Source organism: Astatotilapia calliptera, chromosome 9 (genome assembly GCF_964374335.1).
Source record: "Astatotilapia calliptera chromosome 9, fAstCal68.1, whole genome shotgun sequence".
Lineage (NCBI taxonomy): Eukaryota > Metazoa > Chordata > Actinopteri > Cichliformes > Cichlidae > Astatotilapia > Astatotilapia calliptera.
Window position 1 is genome coordinate 5634644 of NC_137430.1, and position 26491 is coordinate 5661134.

The window sequence follows — 26491 nt, forward strand, 5'->3', positions numbered from 1 at the left end:
ATACGTTAACGGCTCACCTAGGTAACCGGAGCTGTAGTCACTAGCTGGCAGCTTGAAAGCGACACTGCTTTACACGAAAACATTTTCAGAAATACGGGATTTCCAGCTTTCACTTGTACTCATCCTCAACCTGTATTCATATACATACGAAAATGTCTGTTCTGCAGGCACAGCATCGACAATGAGAACACGGTTGCCTGGGACGGAGTCGCATTTCCTGCTTGAACTAAGTTCCAGCTTTCCTTTCGTCTTTCCGTCTTTAGCTTCTGTTGTTTTGGCGGTGGGAGTAATGCGAGCGCTTGCTATCGCGTGCGCGTAACTAGGTACATGAGCGGAGGGAGTAGAGATGAGGAGGTAGCGCACGCGAGGCAGAAAACCCGCTTTCGGATTGGCTGAGAGACACTGGTACCCAGCTCAGTGAAGCTCGAGAAATTCGCCTCAAACGACCGGAAGTTCCACCGGAAATCGCATTCTTACATTGTCATGCAACAAACTGTAAGAAAATAATATTTGGGATAGAATAGATTTCCACACAAAGTATTACGTCACATTTCATTATATCAGATAAGCTGAGTTCGGAAAATACTGACCAAAAACTTCGCGGTATTCGGTTTTCTGACGGCGTGTTTTGGCCGCATCCTGGGACGTGCTCGCGGTTGCTGCTAGCTTTACTTTGGTCCAGAGAAAGAGTGAAGGATGTGACTGAAGCCTCTTTCGCGTGCCTCATCGGCCCTGACTCACTACGCCGTTTGTGTACACTCCTACTGCACTTTGCCTACGAAATGGAGCTCGATGGAAATTAGCAAGCGTGTACCTCTTTGAATTCCCACCCTTACCTTTGGAGAATGATCCACCGGCAGGTTATTTTATCCCAGGTAGGTCGCCTCCATTGTTGCCTTAACGTTGATGTAGTGTCATATCCTGCCAGTCTCCAGCAGCGGGCCCAGCGTTCGGTAACCCGCATTTATGTCATTCTCTTCCGTGTGGAGGAAACGTTACGCTGAATTGTTTAAACAGTGAGTGATTTATTGTAACAGTACATAACGTCAGCAAAAATATCAAGTACATAGCCGCAGCATTTAGACAGAGTGCCTTTTCAGAGGCGGTTTACTTTAAAGCCAAACGTGTTTCCCCAGTAGCTTAATTTTCTATTGCTGCAAGGGCGTAACATCCTTTAAAGTTGTTATTTTGTGTAATAAAACATCTAAATTGAGACTGTGTCAGCTGTACACGTGCCGAATTGAAGGGTGGCGACTGCTGTATGAAGACATTAAGCCATGTTTCAGTGAAAACCTTGCCCTTCTCTGGTAAGCAGCGCTGCATTAAATTAATTAATTTCTTGAATGATGTTTGGCGTGAATGTATTGGCGCTGAAGATGTCGGGGCCCTACAGCGTCGCACTGAGTTCTTCCTCCTTATTTGTAATGTACCACGAGCAGGCTATACAAGAGAAAGGCTTACCCCCTCCGGTCTTTGTGCGAGGATTCCCATCCACAAAATCCTCTTAAATACTGGAGCCACACATGATCTGTGTATTTCCTTTTGTTTGCTTCTGTTCTTTGGAGACATGATAATAATAATAATAATAGAAAAGGTATAGCCACGAAGGGATGCATATCACCAGTGATGGTGTTTGTCTAGCTGTCAAGCTGCTGAGTAAATTGTGACCCACATAAATCCCTGTAACAATGGGGAAAAGGCAACGTTTACTAGGTATTGCACACTACCATTTGGTTCTTACTATGAACTCAGATCTTCCAGTATCAATAGGGCAAACCTATTTTTTGCTGGGTTTTCTGTTCCGCTTCTGAATGGATGCCACTGATTTGCCACCAGCTATTTTTAACATATTCATAATTATGCACATAGGTATGGTTGGTACTAATTAATGGTGGATATTCTCATATATGCAGTATTTTTGTTGTATAATGTCAATGATGTTCATAGTTCCTTTAACTGCATGCAAGTCTGCAGTGGTTGGCTATCACCAGAGGTGAACTCAGGTTGTTTATGATGAATATGAGAACCAGACCCTGATGTTTTCATGTATCACCCACTCCACTGTAAGTCACACAGGGCTGAATAATGTTTCTACTAGAAAGCCTAAGAGGTTTGAGCACATCTTTGTGACCTGAGCTCTGAAGATAAGCTTTTTATGTTTATCTTTCTGTGGGCATTGCAATAAGTAAAACGATAAGCAATTTGAAATTGACGAGCACTGTTTTCTTTGAGTGGTTCACCTTCTTATGCTAAGAAATGTTAATCAAGCAGGCTCAAGTGAAAAGGATTTTTCTAATGGATTGTCAGATTTAAAGCATGATAAACCAGAAAAGCACTTTGTTATTTTAAGGGAAATCCCTGCTTAACCAATCCATTCTTCTGTTTGATTGGGGTCTCTGATTATTGAAAAAAGCATAATCATAATTATTTCTCAGTTATTTATTTTGATTGTTAGTTAATATTAACATTCACCAGGTGGATGTTGAACTACTTGGGGGTAGGGTTAGGTTTCATGCGAACCAAGTGTAGTTTCAGAAACCTGAAATTAATTGTTTTCAAATGAATTCTCTTCCATGCATTTTGGCTTTATAGATCTTCACTTGTGAGATTACATTTGGATACACCAGGTAGATGAAAACTTTGTTGTTTTGTTCCAACAGAACTAAACAATGAGTGACTTTTGGCTAAGGTGAAACACTCATTTGATTTAAAACACAAGACAGAATAATCTCATAGTGAAAATAAAAAAAAATTAAGCACTTTACCCAGATTTTCTTTATTCATAATTAAATGTAACACAAGTTCTGATCCAATCAGCTGAATGTTGCATTATCTTTACATAATTCAGCATCATTGTGGATTGCATATGTAAAAACATATTAGTTACACTGGCAAGAAGAAAGTCAGATTTATCGAGAGAATTCTGTCAAAGCAAATAGAAGTGCAACATTTTCTGTTTGGCTGGAGAGAGGCCAAGTCAGGTCAACATGTACAGAAAGAGGAGCAACACAGTTACTGTAGCAAGAGCAGGTTAAACATGTCTTTGTCTGCTCATGCTAACTGTCATGGCAACTCGGATACAATCAAAACAACACCCAATATGGGAAAATGCTGTTGAGTGGATAACTCCTCAAAGTGATCAGGTAATGATATATAATAATTAAAACTACCATGATGTTCCTGCCACAGCTGGCTGCCTAACATTATGTCCTGACACCTGACAGTTTTTCAGCAGAATAAAAGACAACATAAAAATTGATCTAAGCAAGCAGGAATACTGTAAATAAGCCATACAATAGTTTAAAAAGAAATATGAAAAATGGAATAATTTAGGATAAGTGCAGCAGCTTCTGCCACTTAGCTGTAATGTAATCATTTCATACTTCAGCCTGTTAAAAGACACTGCTTAAATGTATATGCAAGAAACAGAAGAGGCAGATTTCCAGTAATAAAAGTGTACTTGATAGAAGATTATCACTGCATGAGAAGTGTAGCCTGTAGCTTTTTTCATTCAAGACGTTTAAAGGACTAAAGGTAGTTTAAAGGTTTCTTTTTAGTGAGTTTTGCAGAGAAAAGTTATACGCAGTCAGAAGCTCTACCAGCACTTATTATAGTTTGGTGAGTATCAAAGCTCACAATACAAAAAAACTCAACGTAAGCAACACTTACACTGTTTTCTAGCTGTTTAACCTTTCAAGTGAGAGAAAAAAGTGTGCAAGCTATCATAAAGTGGCCATTTACTGCATGATGACAGCAACTGCTGCAACCAACTAACTTGATTAATAAAGTGGAAATTGTTTGATCATGGATTATTTCTGTCTCTAATATGATTGTCCTAGTATTGCAAGCTTTAAACAAAAACAACATCTGCAATTGAATTGTGTGTAGTTGGGGACTGGTAAAGATTTTCAGTGTTTTCAGTTTTGTGTGTGTTTGTTAGCAGTCACTGCTTTGTGTCACTTGGTTTGACTTAGACAGTAGCGACAACTGTACAACATGTTTATCAAGTTTACTGGGACATTATAAGAAGCAGAGTATGCCATTGGTCTTTATTCCTAATGATGTAGCAATAGCAGTTTTTTTGTTTCAGTCCTTTAACATCCCTTTTATAATTTTATCATGGCTAAATTGTGGATATTTTAATATTGAACGATTCAAATAATGCTGAGAGATAATTTGATTTTAATGACTTTTCTCATCTAAATAAAATATGGAAGGAATTAATTCTTCTTTATTCCCAGGAAAGTTAATTTGATTTTGTGCATCAAAATGGGCTGTGTTAAGTGTCTACAGAGGGAGGACCCCAGACTCATCCTCTTAAATAACTTGCGCTACTTTACCACTTTTAGCACAACAGACCCAATCTGATCCTCCACACTAGAGTTTTAAAGCCTGTGCTGAAACCAAGGGAAAAAAAGATACTTAATACTAGTGGTGCAACGGATCACGGTTGATCCGTAATCCGAACCGATCCCACTCCACGGTTCGGCACGCACGTGATCCGAAGATTCGATAAAGAAGAAAAAAGTATGTGTATGGTGCACGTGGTGGGTCTGTCAAGCGATAGTTATGGCCAGCGCTAGCAGTCCAAGTAGAGGAGCAGAGGAGTTTGCAGCATTTAAGCAGCCCTTTGCTGCCCAATCCGACCGGGCTAAAGCTATTACAGAAGCTGTTGGGGTGTTTAGCTGCAGACGGGAGGCCGTATTCTGTTGTGCAAAACAAGGGGTTTAAACTATGATGAATGTGCTTGAGCCACGCTATGATGCGCGTCTGCTTTAGTGGCAAGATCGTACCCAGGCATGTATGAGCAGGAGAAGATTAAAGTTATGGCTGAACTGTCCCAGGCATCTTCTGTTGCCCAACTACAAACGGGTGGACCTCCAGGTCAACGGAAAGCTACGTGACCGCTCATTATATCACAGCGGAGTGGTAGATATAAAGCCCTGTACTGCCCTATATTGCACCTTAATTAGTTTTTATATAATTGCGTGGAATGAGTCTTGAGTTGAATGTTTTTAACAGGCAAAAAATACTTAAAAAGTTAATAAGTAAATGTTAAAAAATTTTCTTTTTTGCTGATCCGAAAATTGATCCGATCCGTGACTTAAAACCGTGAAATTTTTGATCCGGTGCACCACTACTTAATACCATTTGCAATGCCACTGGGGAAAACAGAGCAAAAAATGCTGTTATTAAAAAAATGGGAAAAGATTAGAATAACACACGGTAACAGCACCATTTAAGATGTCTGACGTAGTGCAAAAAACATGCCAACCACGTTCGCATTTATGAGAACTCTTTAATTTAGTGTGAAACTGGAGCTTTACTGACCTCTCAAACTCCTTTATGAGGAATGCTTTGGGAGGTTCGTTGTGCTGCTTGACTTTGTTGCCACCACTTTGTAGGGTCATTTGCACAATATAATATAATATCAAATATGTTGTGTCTTGGTCCAACTTTTTAAGCAGCTGCCTAAAGAGGTCCTTTTTTACATGTGACTACGTTAGTAAATTCCATTCATTCTTGACTTTTTCTGTCTAATGGAGTGCAGATTGCGAGTGCTCCTGCCACACTTGGTGGAGTTATTTGTTTACATTTATATCGAACATCACCAGCTGTTAGTGTGTCCTCGTCTGTAGCTCAGTTGTGTGTTGTTTCCACCTTTAATGGGAACAATATCTTGCTAATTAATGCGCTTTATTGGAGGTTTTTGAAGTAGCTGTCTTTTTCGACTCATCGGAGGCTGACATGTGGCTCTTGCTCTCAGATATATCCCGGCTTGTCTTGTTGCTGCTGCGTGCACTATAGAAAGTGCATGGCGTTGTTATAGAAGTGATTGCAGTATGACATTTTCATACCATGCAACAATTTAAACCAGTATTATCACAGATGATGAGATATGGCACAGCCTGAGAAGACTATTGTTGGTATTAAGACTATTATAAATCGGCATGCTGTTATGATTTTTAGTATCTCACAACCCGTTTTTTTCTTTCTTTTACTTCTTGGATAACACTACTGCACACACAGCATCAGGGCAAACATAGCATGCTGTTTATGGCCTAAAAGTGTTTTTCCTTAAGAAATTAAACTGTGGTCAGTATTGTGGTAGACCTCAGTTTCATTAAGCTGTCTTTCCATTGAATTTTTAATCCCACAGACAAAAACTCAAGAACAATAAAAAACAAAACGAAACAAAAGCTAAATTTACTTTGCCAGCTTACCAGCTTTGTGTGCAAGAAACACTCATGTGGAAGGCGTTATTCTGCAGAATGGAAATGTAGGGACACAAACAGATCTTAACAGGAAGAACTAGTATCTGCAAGTTTCATTACGTGCAAACAGTATCAGTCAAAATATTCAATCCGCATCTAAAACTGCTGCTTGACAGTTAAATAACAGAACTGAAGTTGCATGGACTTACTCACTGGAGTTTGTGTACACCTTTAAGCATTATGGGAACTCTATTGTAGTTCTCAAAGTTTTTGTACTGTATATTGTAGCAGATACACTCAATGTTTGTGTGTCCCAAATACATGGGAGAACAACAGGAGTCTAACCTTCTCTGGGCAGGACCTCTTGTATCATTTCAGTACACTTTAGGTTTTTTCCTATTCTCAACTGTTATTGGCTACAGTACATAAAATGATCTCCAACAAAAGACATACATCAACACCAAACACACTAGACTGACACTGCAATGTTGTAATCAATCTGCAGATCTTTTCTCCTGTATTGTACTGTGTGTAGTTCTGTTAAATGATAGAGTAATTTGATGGAGTAACTCCAACTTACTTTTAAAAATAAAAACATTACATTATATTTAAACCAAGTTCAAAATGTCCTTTTCCCCAGCAACTGCTTGACATTGCTGGGAAAACCATTAGAGCTCCGCATTGATGGTATAGCCTAAGACTTCACTGCATCAGCAATCTGCTCTCGATCTGTTTAAAGTACAAATAGAAGTATTGATATTCGGTTTGTTATTAGGTTTTACCAAGAGCACAGGTCATGTTTCTGATTCAGAATTGAGCGGATTGTTACTTTGTATTAAGTCGTTTTAGCAATTTGCTTTGATTCTGTTTATAGGTCTACAGTACATTATTTACAGGGACCAATAAGATCGACGGGTACATTAGCAAATGGGTCCAGTCTTAGTTTAAAAGCACCAGTGGGTGGGGGGGTCAAATTTAGCGCTGTTACAAAATTAATGGGTTTGGGTTCAGTTAGTGTTACAAGCTGTGCTGAAAGAATATTTGATTGTATGAATGAAACTTCATTCGAAAGTGACTATTTATTATGAGCCTAATACAAAATCCAATCCTAACCATAGCCAATGGCCAGTTTTGAGATGAAGTGAAGACTCTACTAAGTGACCACATTCCTGATGATAGTCAGGTCATCACTCAGATTAATACTAGTTCTGTAGTACACTGTGTTTTGCAATACTGTGTTCATGAAACTCATGAAACGTGTTCATGAAAATCATTATGTTAAGTCCATGTTGCTCTCATGTGCTTATATTGGTCAGGGAGCTCTCTGTTGTAGTGCTATCACAGTAAAGGCTTCCAAATCTCTCCCATACTGAACTGAATGTGATTATACCAGTTAATTGTGCAAATGTAAGAATAAGCAGGAAGTACAAGTGGGGACATTTCCTAGGAGAGTTTTGCCTTAGTGTAGCTAGCTATGGCACTGTACTGATGTGTAGCTATGAAACTAATGAGCACTGTAGGGATTTGAATGTGACTGTATAGTTTTTGTCTTCTCTCTTATTTGCATATGTGTGTCACACATGAGCATTGTTTTTTTGATGCATATGTAGTCAGTGAGTGTGTACTCAGTGTATCTTTAACTGTTAGTCAGGCTGTTAGAAAATAGAAGGGTGAGTAAGAAAATATGAACATAAGGTATCAGTGTGTTGGGATGTAATATTGATCATTTTTTCATTCACACTGACGTGCAGATATGACCTGACTCTCCAGTCGCAGATGTCAGACTGTCCTTGAGTACATAAACTTTTACTGTATTGTGTTTAGTCACAGAAATAGAACAAGTGCATTTAAAGATTTGTTGTTTATCCTGATTAATGGAAGAAAATTAAACTCTTGCTGCAGGCTCAATCATATTCTGTCTTATTCAAATTTTTGTCTCCCATTCTTTAACCTCTGGGCCGTTTTTAGCATAGCTGCTTTTCCTGTAGTAGGTCAGTCTGTAGTAGTCCTGTTACATCTCTTGGTCTTCTGCTTCTCATAGATACTCTGCAGTCTGGCCAGAGAGTAATCCTTCAATTTGCTTTTCATTTTTGGCAAATGGACAAAGTTGCAGGGAGGCAAATCTGGCAAGTGGTCCAGCTGGTGAGCAAAGTTTATGTTGGTGTTCCAGAAAAGGTGCCTACGTGATGTTTTTCCTGCTTGCCAACACCAGCTCTGATTATTTGCGGTAAGTTTCCTCCTCTAGCTAAGTGAGGATGTTACAGTGGAACTAGGGGCTGAGCTCACAGTGAAAAATCCTGCGCATAGTCCCGGCTTTATGACTGTGACATTGTAGACTTAGAGGCGAAATTCAAGCCAGATTTTGGAGAGTTACTGAAATTCGACTAGTTACATAAAATGATATGCCATTGCATGGCTATCTTTGGAGCTATTGTTGGGCTAATAATAAACACAGAAGCACGGAAATACTTTAGGGTGAGGGTTGAATTGTTCCTAATTACATGTTGGGGGTTAGTCTCTGGTACTTGATTGGCAAAGTTCTGTCGTAGGGCAGGAAGAAGACATGGTTTAATTGGATTCATTCTCCTTTTAAGGGGCTCTGCTGGGTGTGCTTGTGGGAATGCAGACATTTTGCAAACTTGCAGGGAGGCAGCTCTTGTGCTTGCATAATAAAGTTTGGTTGTGTATAAGTCAATGGGAAAATAACCTGTCACCTACGCAAATACTTTGCTGCTTAGTTGATGGTTTCATAGCTGGTGTCACATCTGATTGTTTATTTCATAAATTATTGCCATCAGATCAGGGTGTTGTTTAGGGTGGGCCTTAGGTGGAGACACCTGGGGACCTACACACACCTGAACTAAATCTAGGAGACACTGGGGGGTAAACTAAAAATAAGGCAAAAGAGTCTAAGAGAACTTGACAGAAACACTTAAAACAAAGACAAATACTAGACAAGAAACAAAAGGATACTGGAGATAATAAAAGAGATAATCGAAACCAATTTTAATATATCTGACATAAATTTCAATACAATTATTTTTTTTAAATACATTTTTTTTATTAAGGTGAAAATGTTTAATAATAAATATCAAATTTAAAAAAAAGTATTTCACCCTCAGAATGTATATTTATTCAGAACAGTGCGCATGTATTCAAATTGTTATGTATTTAAATGGTTAGAACCTGTTACTCTGATGTACATAACAAAGTCAGAATAACATATCATGATATTTAGAATGGCCACATATCATTCCCTGTATTACTCTCTGTTGTCAATATAAAAAGTGGCAGTAAGTTTTAAATAGCTGTATATGGCATTATTAGCACTTTGCCCTTCAGATCAATCTGGTGACCTTAGAGGAGATGTTAGCGGTGGAATATGGAATTATATTTTAAATCCTTATGCATTACTTTCTATATTTTGGCTGTATACAACATTTGTTAGAATAATGGTTACAAGACTTTTTGTCAATGTTCAACTAATACATGATTCAGTAAAAGGACTAGATGTTATAGTCCCTGATAATGCATTGCTTTAAATGGAGAGAATCTTGAGGGATGGCTGTTATGAGGAAAGGCAGCCCAGAAACTTTACCAACGGGACACATCGTTGTGTGCCTCAACTTTCGGTCTTTTACCCAAGCTAATCTGCAATTTTTCGGTTAGGTTTAGTGATTAGAGATGTGATCTAGATTATCTTATTAAAATTTGGGACACATCGTCAGTATTCATCGGGTGTTTCGGCCATTATGACTAGACACCCTCATCCAAGGAGGCCCTGCCAGGGGTGATCAGGGGTGTGTCACTGGTTTATGTTAAATTGTTATTTCTCTTCTTTCCTTTTTTTTTGTGTCTCCATGTGTATCTGCCCTGAGTAAGGCTAATCTTACGTTGTAGGCCACAGTCTTCAAGGTCATTAAGATGTAAGCCAAATTTCATAATCAGAATACTTTTTTAATCCCAGAGGAAATTATGTTTACATTTTAATGGATTGTTGAGCCCAATCTACACCTCTACAATGTTTTCTTTCTAAACTTTCTGAGCTTTCACCTTTACAGACAGACATTTATGGAAAATCCAAACCAAAATCGTAACTTCCATAGCAGAGGTAGAAAAAACAACAAAATAGTCCAGAACTTCTCAGAATCTCAGAAAACTCAGAAAATGCTCTCTTCAAGGCTGAACAAATGAGCATATATTAGTGTTTTGCTTCTACAAATCAACACTTTTTCCGCTGTTGCCCCACATGTGGAAGTAATGCTACGTTTTGCTTGAAACTGCAAGTTATTGTGTATATTGTAACACTAATGGTGTGTTTCCCTCAGTGCCTCGGGACATTTTATGAGCCAGGGTGGCTGTTTGCTTATATAACACAGTGATAGTAGGCCTGGGGCTGTGTGGCGAGCGAGGATCCGTGGCACTTTTTTGCTAGTCCGTTAACCCTTGGTTACGTAGAGTGACACAGCTACTGCCCAGTCATCCCATAATAGTTAGTCTTCATCCTATCTATTCTTTTACTGATATTTATTTTTTATTGAAGTTTCATATTTTCAGGTTGTGATGAATTCACAGAAAACAACATTCAGAGACTTCTTGTTAATTTTTGTAGGGTTGCTTCTCCCCTGCAGGAACACTGACCATGTGAACATCTGCAGATGCACATGAAAAGTGATTTTTGTTGTATGTGTTGTAACTGTGTTGAGTCTATTTGTCTGTTCTATCTGTGCTATATTTGTGTGTTCTCCATGTCTCTGTTTCCACTTGTTTCTCCATCTGTGCTTCTTTTCTTGAAGTATTCATATTTTTATCTGATAAAGATGAAGTATGAAAAGATGATGATGATGTTTCCCCCCCTAACACCCTACTTCACTTTCTCCTCTGCATTCACTGCTTCTGCTTTTTGTTTCTGTGGTTTGTAACACCCCACCGTTCTCCTCCCACTTCCCTCAGGTTTTGGTCTGCTTTGGGTTGACTGGTCATTATGCTGATGCAGCTCTGTAGTTTCAAGGTCAGTGCCCCCTCCTTCCTGCAATCACTCTCCAGCTTCTTTGTATGTGTACCTCCACCCAGCTTCTGTTGTGCATTTACGAAAGCTGCTGCAAATTTTACACACACACACACACACACACACACACACACACACACACACACACACACACACACACACACACACACACACACTGGTTGGACGATAAAAAAAAATCTTATTTGTAAACTGTAAAAACTCCACAACTGTATTTTAAATAAATACCATAGCTATATATGATAAACTAAAACCTTAATTGACTCGACTTACAGCTTAAAGTGCTACAGAACAACACTCACAAACTGAAAACTTAAAACTTTGGTCAGTTCCAAAGAAATAAAGTAGTCATAGTACAAGAAAAAAAACTACCTCTACACGGCATCAGTTTTTTGTATACAAACAAACAGTTTTCAGTTATTGGGTAGAAACATTCAAATGTAAAGAAAGGAGAACAAAAACAAAACTGGCACCTAATTTTGGTCTGCTTATTCTTTAAACAGTACACCTTTGTTCACATGAAGTACAGTACTGTGTCGATAGAGTGGGCAGTGAGTTGTAATCAAGGTCAGTTACTTTAGTCAGTGCATGCTGCTCTGCTTCTTTCCTGAACTTTAAATAATCAATTCCCCAATTTCTCAACAATGTTGTCATCTTTTGAACCTTGGGCTGTATCCGCTGACGTCAGCAGTGTCAAAGCATCCTGTGGTCTCACTTGGAGTCCGGTACAGGCAGTTTTTCAAATTGGTAGAGTCCATATGAATTATTTTTCTGGCTTTTACCTGTACTGCGAGTCGAGTGTTTTCACCAGTGCATGAAACCACATATTTTTAGATACAAGTTTGTAATGGCCATTTTCTTTGTGCGTATTTATTACACGGCGTGCTGTGGGGAAAGGCCTGTTCTAATGTTTGAGTCTAAGGTTGATTTTGAGCACCTGACGGCTCTTTTTTTGCTTCTCCTCCCTAAACTCTCTTTGATTACTCTTTCACGTGATCCTTGCGTAGGTGGTAGAAGAGGTTTGTCGTGTTTGAGTCTGGGGTGGGGACCGGTTTCCTTAATAATTTGCATAGTACAGTTTTCTGGTCCGTGTCAGACTTTTCAGAACCATGTCCATGCTAGCCCCTCGTTTAGAAATAAGGTCCTCGTATTGTTTTGACCGGTCCTTCTGTTTGTCATCATTTCAGTTTATTTTGAAAAATCTCAACAGGATCTTAAGCTTTATTGTGAAAGGTTTATGTGGAAAATAAAGAAGAGGACGGCGGCTGGGTTTACCGCCGTTGTTCCTAACGGCAACGCGTGAAAACAGTCGCCTGTCTGTTTTAAATATAAGATAAAGAGAGAACTTTAAAAAATTAATATGGCAACTACAGTGTCCATCAAAACGATGAAAAAATATTGCCGTAAACAGTTTATTTTGCGACACCACGACACAAACAATAGCGTAAAATGAAACGATAGACGTTTTCATGTTATTTTGGTCAGCACCCTCTGTCCATAATAATGTAAAACTGGCTTCACTGTCAACAGTGAGACTAGTGTTGCAGCAGCTTTAAGTTCATGTCAGTTGACCTGAGTTGTTCCTGAACACCCTAACTAATCTGAGGGTCTTCTTGCAGACTTTGGCAAAGCGGTGACACATCCAAATAACTTGTACTCTCATACAGTTGTTTGGACTGATGATCTTGGAATCTGGAGTTGCTTAGAAATGGCTCTAAGAGACATTCACAACTTGTGTAAATCTGCAATCCTCGTTCATAGCTCTTCACTGAGCTCCTTGGACTTTTCCGTTGTATTGACAGTGAGTGCTGTCAAACAAATCCTTTTTATGCTGGCAAAGTTGTAGTTAATCATACTAACAAAAAGTTAATAGGCCTTGGCTTTCACAAATATAAAAGACATCATAGAACCTTCAGCACCACCTCTCTACAGTCAAGTGAATGTACAGTCTGTCAAACTGAAATGTTTCAGATCATCCAAAAATTCTAATATGAGACAAAAATAAACCAAGTAAATACAAAGAATGATGAGTGTGCCCATGTCTCCACCATGTTTGATAGATGTCATGGTATGCTGAAGATCACGAGTTGTGCCTTTCCTCCTCCATGCTGTTTTCTTCCCATCATTCTGGCGCAAGTTAATTTTTTGTAGAACTTTGCAGGCTCTTCCAGTTGCCGAGGGTAACTAGTGGTTTGCCATTCTTGTAACCCTCTCTGTCTCTTGATTGTACACTTTGGACATCAAGTTATTTTTCTTAATCAAGAAAAGAATTCTGGTATCGCCCACATAAGTTTTGTTCTGAGTCTTCCAGGCCTTTTGGTGTTGCTGGATGTAAGTGATACAACAGAAAGAAAGCACTGGCCAGTTTTTGCTTTCTCTCTGATAGGTTTATTTTTATTTTTTCAGCATATTGATGGCCTCGGTGAAAACCTGACACATCCAAGTTGAACATTCAGAGTGCCCTACATATATTTTATTTGTGTGGCTGCCAAGGAATAATAGGCAGAGACCTAATAGACCTGACCATGAAACAGCTTGTACATCAGTTGACCAATTCCTGTTGAGACTCTGAAAATGTGGTTATATATCTCAGAATGGCTGTAATTTCTACTGTGATCCTACCATTACTCTAGGATCTGCTGTACAATATAAAGCGCCTTGAGGCGACTGTTGTTGTGATTGTGACTGTTGTTGCGCTATATAAATAAAATTGAATTGAATTGAATTGAATGCCATGCTTTTGTTAAAAACTGTTAAGAGCTTCAGTACAGAGACAGAATTACAAAAACTGTGTCATCATCTAACTGGCTCACTGTCAGTGTTCAAATGGGACCCACAAGCTGACACATCAGCATATTAACTTAGGGCACACAGACTTACTATAACTAAGAGATAAAGCACAGACTATACACACATAATAATAAGGTGAAGGTAAATTCCACGATTGTTTTTTCGATTGGAAGTGTCAAATTAGAAGAGCAGAGGCAGTGGTGGGTCCCTACAGTGGCACAGGATGACTGGCAGGCTGATTTAACACTGATTTAGTAGCTTGCATTTCAGCTGTTGGTCACAGTTAAAAAACAATCTGCTAAACGATTAACAGAATATTGCTGTGTTAGCAAACACAAGCTGCTCTGCTTCTAGCTGGAAGAAGATCTGTGTTTGACGTCAGTCATCAGACAACATTAAAATACATGACCGTTTTCTGTTATCAGCGCATCATCATTGCATTGTTGTGCAACTGTGGGATCGAGTTGATATTGAGGATATTTTTTGTTTTGGTGTCCACCAAGCTGCAGCATAAGAGAGAGCACTGACCACCATAGTGATCAAAATGTGTATAAAAACGTGAATTCAGTCACTTTATTGTTTTAAACAAGTTTTTGACAGATTTCTATTTTTTATTTTGTTTTTACAAAAGCCGGTCAAATAAAGTTATATTGTATATGAAAATGCACTTTTACATTTTAAAGAGGCCACAAATTTTCAACCACTGTAGGTACTTCGTGTTTTTGTAGCTTTGATTCTGCTAAAAGCTTCTTTCTGTGTATGTCGTTGCAGAACTTGTACCAAAATCGGTTCCTGGGCTTGGCGGCCATGGCATCCCCAACTCGCAGCAGCCAGACCCGCCAGCGCTGTAAGGATGCGGTTCGGCACAGCTATGGCCCTGAGTCCTTTGCTGTCAATGGCCTGAACCAGGATGCTTTTATGTTGGGACTGTCACGCTCCACCAGCGACACTGATCTGGTCTCTCCAGATGCACGTTCCACTCTTACCATCAGCTCTTCCCACTACATCATAGGCCAGTCCGAAGACCTGGTGATCACATGGGACATCAAGGAAGAAGTGGATGCTGGAGACTGGATTGGGATGTATTTAGTTGGTAAGATGTCACGTGCTTTGAGATTTTAGAGTTTTAAATATATTGACTCTGAAAGTAGTGTTAAAAAAATCTTATTTGTTTTTGTACAGTATGCTACTCTGGTTTGCTGTCCTCTGCTGTGATGGTTATCACGTCATGATTTTAGTGCCATTTGTCTTTGTTTAAAAATGGCAGCATAAGTCCCAGAGGTGGAAAATAAATCAAAGATGTGTGTAAATAGAGAGCACAAGTGGTTAGTTAGAAACTGGATATTACAGCATGCACAAACCACTTGTAGTCATTTACCTTACTTACTTTTCTGTATGTATTTATGTTATTGTTTGACTAATGGTAACATGTAGGCTTGCTAATGAAGCTTTAAGACACAAAGCAACAATGTAACTTCAGTGCTCTTCTCTGAAAAAGCTGATAGCTCTGAAGTCTGTGATATAGATTTTCATTCAAGCAGGCATGTCATGCATCAGGTAGTCTGTTCTAGATAGGCAATATCTGCAAACATACAGTCACATTAAAAACAAAGTACACCCAGTTAATTCCAAGGTTTTACATATCAGGCAGGTCTTAAAATGAGGTAAATACAACCCGAGATGAGCAACAGCACATGAGCTGTTATGTTAGAAGAAATAATTGTTGTATTATTATATCATAAATTATTTATTTAATAAACACTAAGCCAAATGCAGAAGCAGTGAGTGAAAAATTATTTACACCCTATGATTCAGTATCTTGTATAACCACCTTTAGTGGGCTGTAACTTAAATAAAGTAACACTTTGGGAAACCTTCTGGTACACAGAAGAATTCGTGGTGGACATGGTGGTGTTGTTAAAATGACGCAGCAAGACCACGGGAGAGCCGTACGTAAGCGAAGGATCAGAAACCTAAAACTACTTAAGCATTGTTTAAAATCAATAGTGGGCCAACATTTCTCCACAACGATACAACAGACTGGTACATTCATACATAAAGCGCTTATTTAATTTTCAGATGTGCTAAGGGCCAAATAATCATGTCCTGATATGTAAAACCAGAGTTTACTTTATCTCAAAGCAAAGGATTTCCACTTGTCCAGTTGTATAAGTGAATACCAGTAGTTTCAGCTATCATTTTATTTTGTTGCCAATACATTACAGAAAGAAATTCAGAAGCTTGGACGTGCAGTATGGTTTGAGCTCTCATTCATCTCTCTTTCCAGATGAGACGTTATCGGAGAACTTTCTGGACTACAAGAACCGAGGCATCAATGGATCTCACAAAGGACAAATAGTCTGGAAAATTGATTCTAGCTCCCACTTCAGTGAACGTGAGTAATAAAAAATGTTTTTTTTGTTAATATAGGGAACACTTTGTCTCTAAGAAAATGTGAATGTCTTTCACCAAACAGCTCACAATATAAAGTAAAACAAACGATTCCACGTCACTCACGTTATATTGGATTTTTGGGGGGAATTGTGGACATACGCAGTCAGTCGTGTCAAAAAGGTAAAACTTTAGTGTTAAACTACAGTCAAGATGATATTAGCAGCTGGTGACTTGTGACCCAAATGAAAACAAATATCTCAAACAAGCACGACTCTACCACCTGCTCCATATGACAGGCAAAACATAGATGTGGCTTCCGGTCGAGTGAACGCTGCCGCGCTTGGCTGCCGCTGCTCACCGGTTATTATTATTACTATTACTATTTTTATTATAATTTTTTTTCAGTTGCTGACGACAATGTGAACCAAGTATCTAAGGCGCAACCCTGTTTTGACTTGTTTTCGCAACATTTGCGGGCTCCTATTGCTTGCGCTGCAGCTGTCAGCTGGTTGTTCGGTCCTTCCGTTTGTGTTCAGTGCTCGGCCCTGATTAAGATGCGGCTCCACAGGGTGTTGGTGTGGCTCGTGCTCACCTGGGTTTTTTTATCCATCATTCATCACCCGGCGACAGCTCTTCTCCAGTACTCTGCTACGGTTCTTTTGCGGCTCCATTTTTGCCTGGCTGTCTCTCCACCTGTGGCTCTATACTTCTACCCGGACATCGCCTTCCAGCCCCGCCACAGGTATATCCACCGAGGGCTTCGGCGGAAGTTCAATATCAGTGACACTAACTCAATATTGTCCATCTGGTGAAAAACTCGTTGTCCTCCCCGCAAGACTGACCGGGCTGTCGACCACAATGTGCTGGCCCACCTGGCTAGATCGACTAAGCCTCCTGTCCAGCATGGTAACTCCAGCATCAAGTCTGGTCTATTAAACCTCCGCTCTCTCACTGGTAAGGGACATCTCGTCCATGATCTCCTCTGTGATTGTAAGTTGGACTTTCTTTGCTTGACTGAAACATGGCAACAGCCCAATGACTTTGTTTCTCTCAATGACTCCACTCCATCTGAGTTTGTTTACACCTGTCAACCTCGCATCTCGGGGAGGGGCGGAGGTCTCGCGATAATTCACCGGAGGCACTGGAAAGTGCTCCCTGTCTCTGCCCCTCCCTCCCATCCATTTGAATACATTGCACTGCAGCTCCCTGGATCTACCCCCACCATCATATGTACTGTTTATCGGCCACCTAAGCCAAACAAGGAGTTTTTAAATGAATTTTCTGCTCTTCTCACTCATTTCACTGTACTTTCTCCAAATCTGATCATTGCTGGTGACTTCAATATTCATATGGACAATGATAAAATCCCTCTTTCTTTCCAGAGATTTTACCTCCTGCCTGGAAAGTTTTGGGCTTCTACAGTACATAAAATTTCCTACCCATTCTAATGGTCATATCCTGGATTTGGTCTGTTGTTCTGGCATTACCCCCACCCATTGTAAAGCCACATTGTTTCCCCAGTCTGATCATATGTTTATTTCTTTTGATGCAAACATAAGCGCTTCCAAAACCTGTATCTCTCGTAATATCACTTTTAGGAAGATTAGTAACATTAACCCAGCTGTTTTTTCATCTGCCGTCCATGACCTTCCATCTATCCACTGCTCCTCAACCCCTCATGAACTCGTTTGCCATTATAATGTCAACCTTCATAACCTTCTTAACATATTTGCTCCCCTTAAACATCGAACTGTCTCATTGCGTCACCTTAAAGCTAAAGAACGCCAACTCGAACGTCTATTCAAGAAAACCGGACTTACTGTACATAAAGAAATGCACAATGATCATGTTCTGTTCTATAAGGACTGCATTGCCTCAGCCAAATCTGCTTACTACTCTGGTTTAATTAGTTCTAATGAAGGTAACTCCAGGTCCCTCTATTCATTGTTCAGTAAAATTACAAAACCTCCAGACACATTCCCCTCCCACATGTATTCTGTTGATTTTTGCAACTCTCTTATCTCTTTTTTCACTTGTAAAATCTCAGACATTCACTGTCAACTTAACTCTTTAGGAGCTCCTGACTCTGAAGTGGACTTCCTGGTTCCCCCACTGTCTTCCTGTCAGTTATTTTCAAGCTTTACTGTTCCCTCCATAACTGATGTGTCTAATCTCATTAAAAAATCTAAGTCATCCACCTGTCAACTTGACCCTCTCCCTACTGTGTTAGTTAAAGCCTGTCTTCCCTCTTTAGCACCTCTCATAACCAATATTATTCATTCCTCCCTGAACACTGGGATTGTTCCTGAAGCACTGAAAAAGGCTTCTGTTATTCCAACTCTCATAAAGCCTGGTGCAGACCCCAATAACTTTGATAATCTTTGCCCTATATCAAATCTCCCCTTTATTTCAAAAATTCTTGAAAAAGTTGTCGCCACCCAGCTTCATTTACATCTCAATGACCATAATCTCTATGAACCATTTCAATCTGGTTTCCGCCCCAATCATAGCACAGAAACTGCTCTGTTAAGGATTACCAATGACCTTCTGATGGCAGCTGATTCTGGCCTCCTATCCATCCTCATCCTTCTTGATCTTAGTGCGGCGTTTGATACCATTTCTCACAATATTCTCCTGAACCGGTGAGCTTCCATTGGTATTAGTCACACCCCGCTTACCTGGTTTACCTCCTATCTCTCAGACCGCACTCAGTTTATCCAATTTAAATCCCATTCTTCAACTCTCTATCCTGTTTCTGCTGGTGTGCCCCAGGGTTCAGTATTAGGGCCTCTTTTATTTATTATTTATATGCTCCCTCTTGGTATATATATATTCCGAAAATACAATATAAATTTTCACTGTTATGCCGATGACACCCAGCTCTACCTTTCTAAACCCAATTCATCCCTCCCACCTACCTCCCTCTCAAACTGTCTTATTGAGATTAGATCCTGGTTCTCCTCCAATTTTCTCAAACTTAACAGTAATAAAACTGAAGTTTTACTTGTTGGTACACCATCTATCTTAACCAAATCCCACAGCTTTTCCATTAACATTGAAAGTTCTCCCACCCTTCCCTCCCCTCAGGTTAAGAGTTTGGGTGTCATAGTTGATAATACTCTTTCATTCCAGTCTCACATTAATTACATAACCCGGTCTGCTTACTTCCATTTACATAATATTAACCGACTCCGTCCCTTCCTTACTCCCCATGCTGCTGCCATCCTTGTCCATAGTCTTATTACGTCCCGTATTGATTACTGTAATTCCCTCCTATTTGGTCTCCCTGAAAGGTCCCTTCATAAACTCCAACTTCTTCAAAATTCTGCAGCTCGGGTCATAACTTGCACTCCGTTAAGTGCTCATATTACCCCAGTTCTTCAGCAGCTTCACTGGTTTCCCGTAGAAGCCAGGATAAATTTTTAAATCTTACTTCTTACATACAAGTGTGTCCATAAATCTGCTCCTTCATATTTGTGTGAGCTGCTCCATATCACCACTGTTTCCCGCCCTCTCAGATCATCATCTGCTATTCATCTTACTGTTCTGTCCTCACACCTTATTACTATGGGGAACAGAGCTTTCAGTCGCTCTGCTCCTCGGCTCTGGAACTCTCTTCCTCCTGCACTAAGAAATATTGACTCCCTCTCCGTATTTAAGACACAGCTCAAAACACATCTGTTTAAACTGGCTTATTTGCTTTAATGCTGAATTTATCTGTTGTCAAGCTCTGTTTTGTAATTTTAACTTATTTTATGTATTTTATGACTACTGTTCCTTTTATTGATTTTGTTTTTGTAAGGTGACCTTGGGTTTCTGAAAGGAGCCCTCAAATAAAATGCATTATTATTATTATTATTAGAGGAAACAGTGGATGGAAAGTAGTGATTTGTTTACAAGGTGGTAAAGGAGGCCTTTAAGCAATTTGGATCAGCTGAAGGACCTTTCAAGGGGTTGTTAGGATAACCTGATGATAATGAGTTGGAGTAGTCAAGCCTAGAAGTAATAAGTGCATGAACTAGTTTTTCTCCATCATTCTGAGACAGAATGTTTCTAATTTTAGAGCTATTGTGCCAATGCAAGAAAGCAGTCCCATATATTTGTTTAATATGTGCACTGAAGGACATAGCCTGGTCAAAAATGGCTCCAAGATTTCTCACTGTGTTACTGGAGGCCAAGGTAATGCCACCCAGAGTAAGCATCTGGTTCGATACCATATTTCTGAGAATTTAAGGGCCAAGTAGAATAACCTGAGTTTTATCTGAATTTAGAAGGAGAAAATGGGAGGTCAGGCCTTTACGTCTTAAAGACATTTCTGCAGTTTAACTAATTGGTGTGTCTCCTATTTGTGCATTAATGTGAACACTGAAGAACATGTCCTAGTCAACAATGATTTCAGGAGCCCTCACAGTGTCACTGAAGTCATCGGGCCTTTAACCTTTTAAGACATTTCTGCTGTTAAACTGCAGGAATGTTTTAATATGTGTCGTGTTGAGGGAGAGCACACATTTTCATTGCTATGCAAATAATACGTAACTCTAAGGGAAGCCTGAAAAACAGTGTGTAATCTAAATAGAAGTGGTCCTAGCATGGAAGCTTGTGGAGCTCCATAATTAACCTTAGTGAGTTAGGAAGACCATTTACATGGACAAATTAGAGTCTAGATATATATAATTCAAACCACGCAGAGTGGCACCATTATTACCAACAGATTGCTTTAATTTGGCAATAGTAAAATCATTTAGTTTGTTGGTTTGTTTGCTAATTTATTTCACTCATCTAAGGATACAGAAGTTCATTTAGCCTGTTGATGATATTTAGTAATATCATGTTTGTTTGCTGTACTGAAATCCAAATCCAGGGTCTTTAAAATCTTTTGTTTCCTACCCCTGGCAGGCTTGTTCTTTACCGTGTGGCTTTCTTTGAATTCCTTTTTTACTTCACACTCCAGTCCTTGACACTTGGAAATCTGTGATAACTTTGTATATTCATCCCCTGCTTTCTGAGGATGAAAAATTATTTTGTTTCTGACATGGTGCGTTCTCAAGTGACAGCTATACTGTGTGTGAATTGGAAGTTAACTGCCAGTTTTAACTTGACTTTACAAGCTTGAGCTATGGCTCAACCAGAGCCGCTACCAGCCTCGAACCGCGTCAGTATGTTTGCCTGCAAGCTGCAGTCACCAATAAAATGTTGTGTGTGTGTTTTCTTTCTGCATTCATAAATATCATTATCACAAATGTCTTTGAAATATCGTGATATAATTTTGAGCCTGTTTGCTCATCCATAGTTTCAGCATAAATGCTGAGTAATGTGGTGATAATACCTCACAGCACAGTATACCTGAAAATCAGTGGCAGTATCACTGTACTGTAGTTTATGTCAGTTTGGACCAATACTGTTTTAAATGGCTTTATATTCTTATCTCCATATATCATTTTCTATTAGATTGAATTTGTGCCTGAGCTGTTTTTGGAAATAATAAGAACAGTTAATAATATATTTATATGATGTAGGTGCTGAAGAGCTTTTTATTTTTTATTTTTTGAGAAGTCGAAGCTTAAATATAACATCTGGTATCTAGCTGAGGAGAATAACTGGTCCCTAATTTTATAGCTCAGAGAAACCCAATGTTGCTACCACTCCACCTTATGATAATGAAATGTAGTTAATTACAAAGGAAACACAAACAAAATAGGAGCACTGGTTATTGTTGTCACGATACTCGAGTTTTAAAGTAAATACAGATACAAAGGAAGACACTAAATACTCGATACCATTTTCAGTACCATGGGGAAGATTTTGACCCCATTCTGCAACAGCACAAGTAACAAGTCATATCTTGATATGTTAACTAACTAATAAATACAAAATAAGTATTTAACATTAAATTATTATCATTATTCATTTTAGAAAATGGTTTAGGTCATTTGATTACAGATTGTGAAGTTAAAATATATTCAAGAAACTACTAATAAGCCTAGTTATTGTGCTGCTCTACCCTAACACATCTAAATAATCTAATGTAGAAGAAGAGCATTATGGGACAGTGCGGTATTAGTTATGCTAACAAAAAGATGCACTCACCGGTCGCTGCCTGCATTTTAAAGCTGACCTCACTGTTGGCTCTAACAGAAAAGTTAACGTTTATGATCGTAGCAGGAATGACCCGCGCTCGGCAGTGTGAGGCGAGTCTTTATTTACAGTGTGCTTTTCAGTACTGTTGTGCTTTCACCGGCAGCTTTTCAGCTCCTCAGTGCTTGGCAGCTCCTTCCTCTCACTACTACCACCTCGCTTCTTCTCTGGCCCCGGCACATTAGTGATGCTTTCCAATCGTGATGACCAGCCTCCCCTGAAACCACACCCTAAACCCTCTCCTCCACCCCCTCCCCTGCAGCTGAGCCACCAACCACTTCCCACCACAATCATCCTGTGCACATCTAACTGTAGCCTCTCATCCATCTCTCATCCATCATTCACCCTGCTCCGTCCGTCTCCAAATGCTTACATCCTCAGCTCTGCTCGCCAGTACTGAATTTTGCCTGTCCCACTCTGGATTTAACTCTTTACTTGCTCAGTTTAGTTCTCCACACTCAGTTCACCTGCTGTGCTGTACAGTCTGCAACCAGCCTGGTTCTCCATGGGTCCATAATCCACTCCATCCAAAACCCATTCATCCAGGGATAATGATTCATCTAACCACAGTCTGCTAGCCTCTACCTTAATGAAAACAGATGGCTAATATCGGGTAGTTCCTAATAGTTGAATGGCTAATGTTAATGCGTTTGCTGGCCAGGTTAACATTTATAATAACTGTTTAATACGTCATTGTTTTTGAAAGGAGAGATTTACCGACCTCTGAAATTCCTCCTAAAGTGTAGCTCAGTGTAGCACATTAACGTTGCCGTTTTCAACTGTCAGCTGGAGAAGACAAAGATAGTGCAGTTGGTATTGAAATGGTATTGATACTATTGTAAATGAGTTTCTATATATAATTCAGAATAGATTTTTAGTATTGAATAATATCATGTTGTTCTTGTTTATTTGTTTTTTTCGTTTGACAATCTTAGCACCGGCTAAAACAAACAAACGAGGAAGAAGGCCATGAACCAACCTGGCCCATTCGATTGGACTGCATTGTGATTGTGTTTTTAAAATAATGTGGAGATATCGGATTGAGGTCTTTTGAAATATAAAGTCTAAATGAACAAAGGACAGAGTGCACTGAGCCTGTGAGGCACTTAGTACTGTAATGGTATTACAGAGACACCAGCCACAAGTCCCATCATCAGAGTGAGGGAGAGATGGAGACAGAGCGAGCATGACAGCGAGAGAGCAAACGCAGGCAGACATTCATAAATGGCGTACAGTGACTCTGTTTAGGAATGTGGGAATTGTGCGTAGGAGTAAGAGAGATACAAATAACACAGAATACCCATATCACCATGAAGTCATGTAGGTGTTTCCACTCCCACTAACCTCTATTACACAGGAAGTAGAAGTCAATTTTTCCTGTGACTTCACCTTCATATGACTGAAGATGCTACGTTAATCTCTGAGACATCTGTTCAACTTACTCTGAAATGTATTCTCGTCAGCATGGAGAAGCCTCCAAAACAGCTAATTGAATACAAACTACATAGTTTACATGTAGATAGATAGATAGATAGATAGATAGATAGATAGATAGATAGATAGATAGATAGATAGATAGATAGATAGATAGATAGATAGATAGATAGATAGATAGATAGATAGATAGATAGATAGATAGATAGATAGATAGATAGATAGAGTGCGACTGGTACTAACACATTTCTTTGTATGCCAGGGTTTTAACTCCTACAGCATTAGCCAAGCTTTTGCCCCTTAAGCTACAGCCAACATGTTAGCTGATATAACCAGTAGTTTATCTTCCTGTTAGCCATTTTTCATATAAATATATATGAAAAATGGCATATAAAAACATATAAAAACATATAAAAACTGCTTAGTTTAGACATAAAAAACCCAAGACAAAACAAACGAATGTTTTGATTTAATATTAGGGCTGTACTCAGACATTTAATTACTGTGGTGTTCAGTGTTGCCAGCTTTTAGAGTTTAGCCTTTTCATATCAGTGTAGTGGATGGTGATGGAGAAAGTCTGTAGACAGTATCTTTACACTTTGCAACAAAGTGCTGCTTTCCTAACATAGGAAAAGCCCCCCGCTCTCTCTGTTGTGTTCATTTTCAGCAAGGCTTATCAGAGTGACAGAGAGCAGCTGTGCACAGTTTGACTGAACAGTAAGAGACCTTTTGTTGCTTTTAACTTTTTCCCAGAGTTATCATTTTACACATAAATATAAACAGAATCACAGCACAGCTATAACTGCTGTGTACAGTTATTTTGTTTTTGCTAATAACGCCAGCTTTTCAAGTAAGAAAGTACAGTTAGGAAGTCAGAGTATCTGCCCTGCTTGCTGTTGATCAGAGACCCATGTATATTAAATGCTTCTTTTTCTCCTTTGAGCGCTCTGCAGAGCGTCTGCTAAATGCAAACAGCTTTGAGTTGCTGCTTACTCTTTTAGGTATTTTCTAATCTGGCATTCTTGCTCTTGAGTGTAACCTTGTTCTAAACGCTCGACTAACCCTTATCGAGGTAAAAGACAAGGCTCACTCTTTCGAGGATGCCAGTGTTCACAGAAGACAGACGGTTTGCAAGAGGAGCGAAAGAGGCCATCTTTTACTCTTGCTGTGAATGTGGGTCAGTGACCACCTCCTAAGGGACAACCCACACTACGGTTTACATACCTGGGACTCTTTTGGTTTTAGACCTGAAGAAGCTGCTTGGATGAAAGTTGAAATGTCTTTAGAAAACACACAGAAGTGCATTCACCTTCTTTTCAAGCGCTTAAGACTACCATGACTTGGATTACTGAGAACCTACACAAAACGACCTCTTTGAGAGTGTTTTTCACTTGGATGGATGTTGTGAAGTGTTTTTCTTAAGCAAGGATGCAATCATCAATTTGTCTTCGGTTTTTCATTGTTTTCTGTATGTACGCAGTTATTTGTTATGGTAAAAGGACTGATATGTTCCTACTCTGAGCACTCAGAGTACTTTTTACTATAAGCCTCATTCACCCAGTCACACAGTGTGTTCAGTATGTTGCCCGAGGATAATTTGACATGCATACTAGAGGAGGTGGGGGGGGGCACCGACCTTCGATTGGTAGACGACGTGTTCCGCCTCTTAAGTAGAGTTGGATGTCTCGAGACTACTTTTACATGGTCTTGGTCTTCTCTTGGTCTCGACGGACTTTGGTCTTGGTCTTGTCTTGGTCTCGCTGTTTCGGTCTTGCTGTCTCAGATCGACATAGTGGTCGGGAGATTTGGAGTCAACAGTATCCATGACACACAATGTAACGTTCGATAATGTGTCATGCACAAGAGCATCAGCTCTAAGAGCCGTGCTTAGAGAGTGCTTTGTAGTGAATCAGAAGAGTCGACTCCCATTGAGCGAGAGCCGCTCCTCACTTAATTTCCTTTTGCTGCTCAGCTCTCACACAGTGGCTCAGCTATGCTCCAATTCTCCATATTGTGTCCAATCACATGCGAGGATATAGGATAATATCATTATGTGAAAAACAGAGAGGGTGAGAGACACAACAGTCAAGTGGAGCGTGCGTCTGTCCTCTCAGTGAGTGAGTGAGACAGTAGACAGCGGTGAGGAGGGCTGTGCGAGTGCGTCGCAAAAACACATAAATATGCCTGACACCCGTAAACGAAGCAGCATCTGGCTGCAGTTTAAAGACTTTTTTGTCTTTGTCTTGGTCTTTGTCTTGGTCTTTGTCTTGGTCTCGTCTCGACTTTGTCTTGGTCTTAACTCGGTCTTTCTTGGTCTTGGTTTTGTCCTGGTCTCGATACCCTCTGGTCTTGGTATTGTCTTGGTCTTGGCGGTCTTGACTACTAGTCTACTCTTACGCCACAGATATTTGTCTTGAGGCCACTGTTGTTGGGATTTTGATGTGATACAAGTAAAAGTGATTTGAATTGAATAGCATTTTTACCAGAGGGGTGTAAT

The 26491-nt window shown here is 39.6% G+C and overlaps 1 protein-coding gene across 1 annotated transcript in view; it reads left to right on the plus strand.

Moving 5' to 3' along the window:
- The first annotated feature begins 678 nt into the window (after nucleotides 1-678).
- Nucleotides 679-26491, plus strand: part of hecw1a (HECT, C2 and WW domain containing E3 ubiquitin protein ligase 1a) — an 89893-nt gene continuing 64080 nt past the window's right edge. Inside the window, exons 1-3 of the mRNA XM_026179142.2 lie at nucleotides 679-875; nucleotides 14803-15124; nucleotides 16319-16426. Of these exons, the coding sequence (XP_026034927.2) occupies nucleotides 846-875; nucleotides 14803-15124; nucleotides 16319-16426 (460 nt within the window). The 5' untranslated portion in view covers nucleotides 679-845. The remainder of the gene's footprint in view (nucleotides 876-14802; nucleotides 15125-16318; nucleotides 16427-26491) is intronic.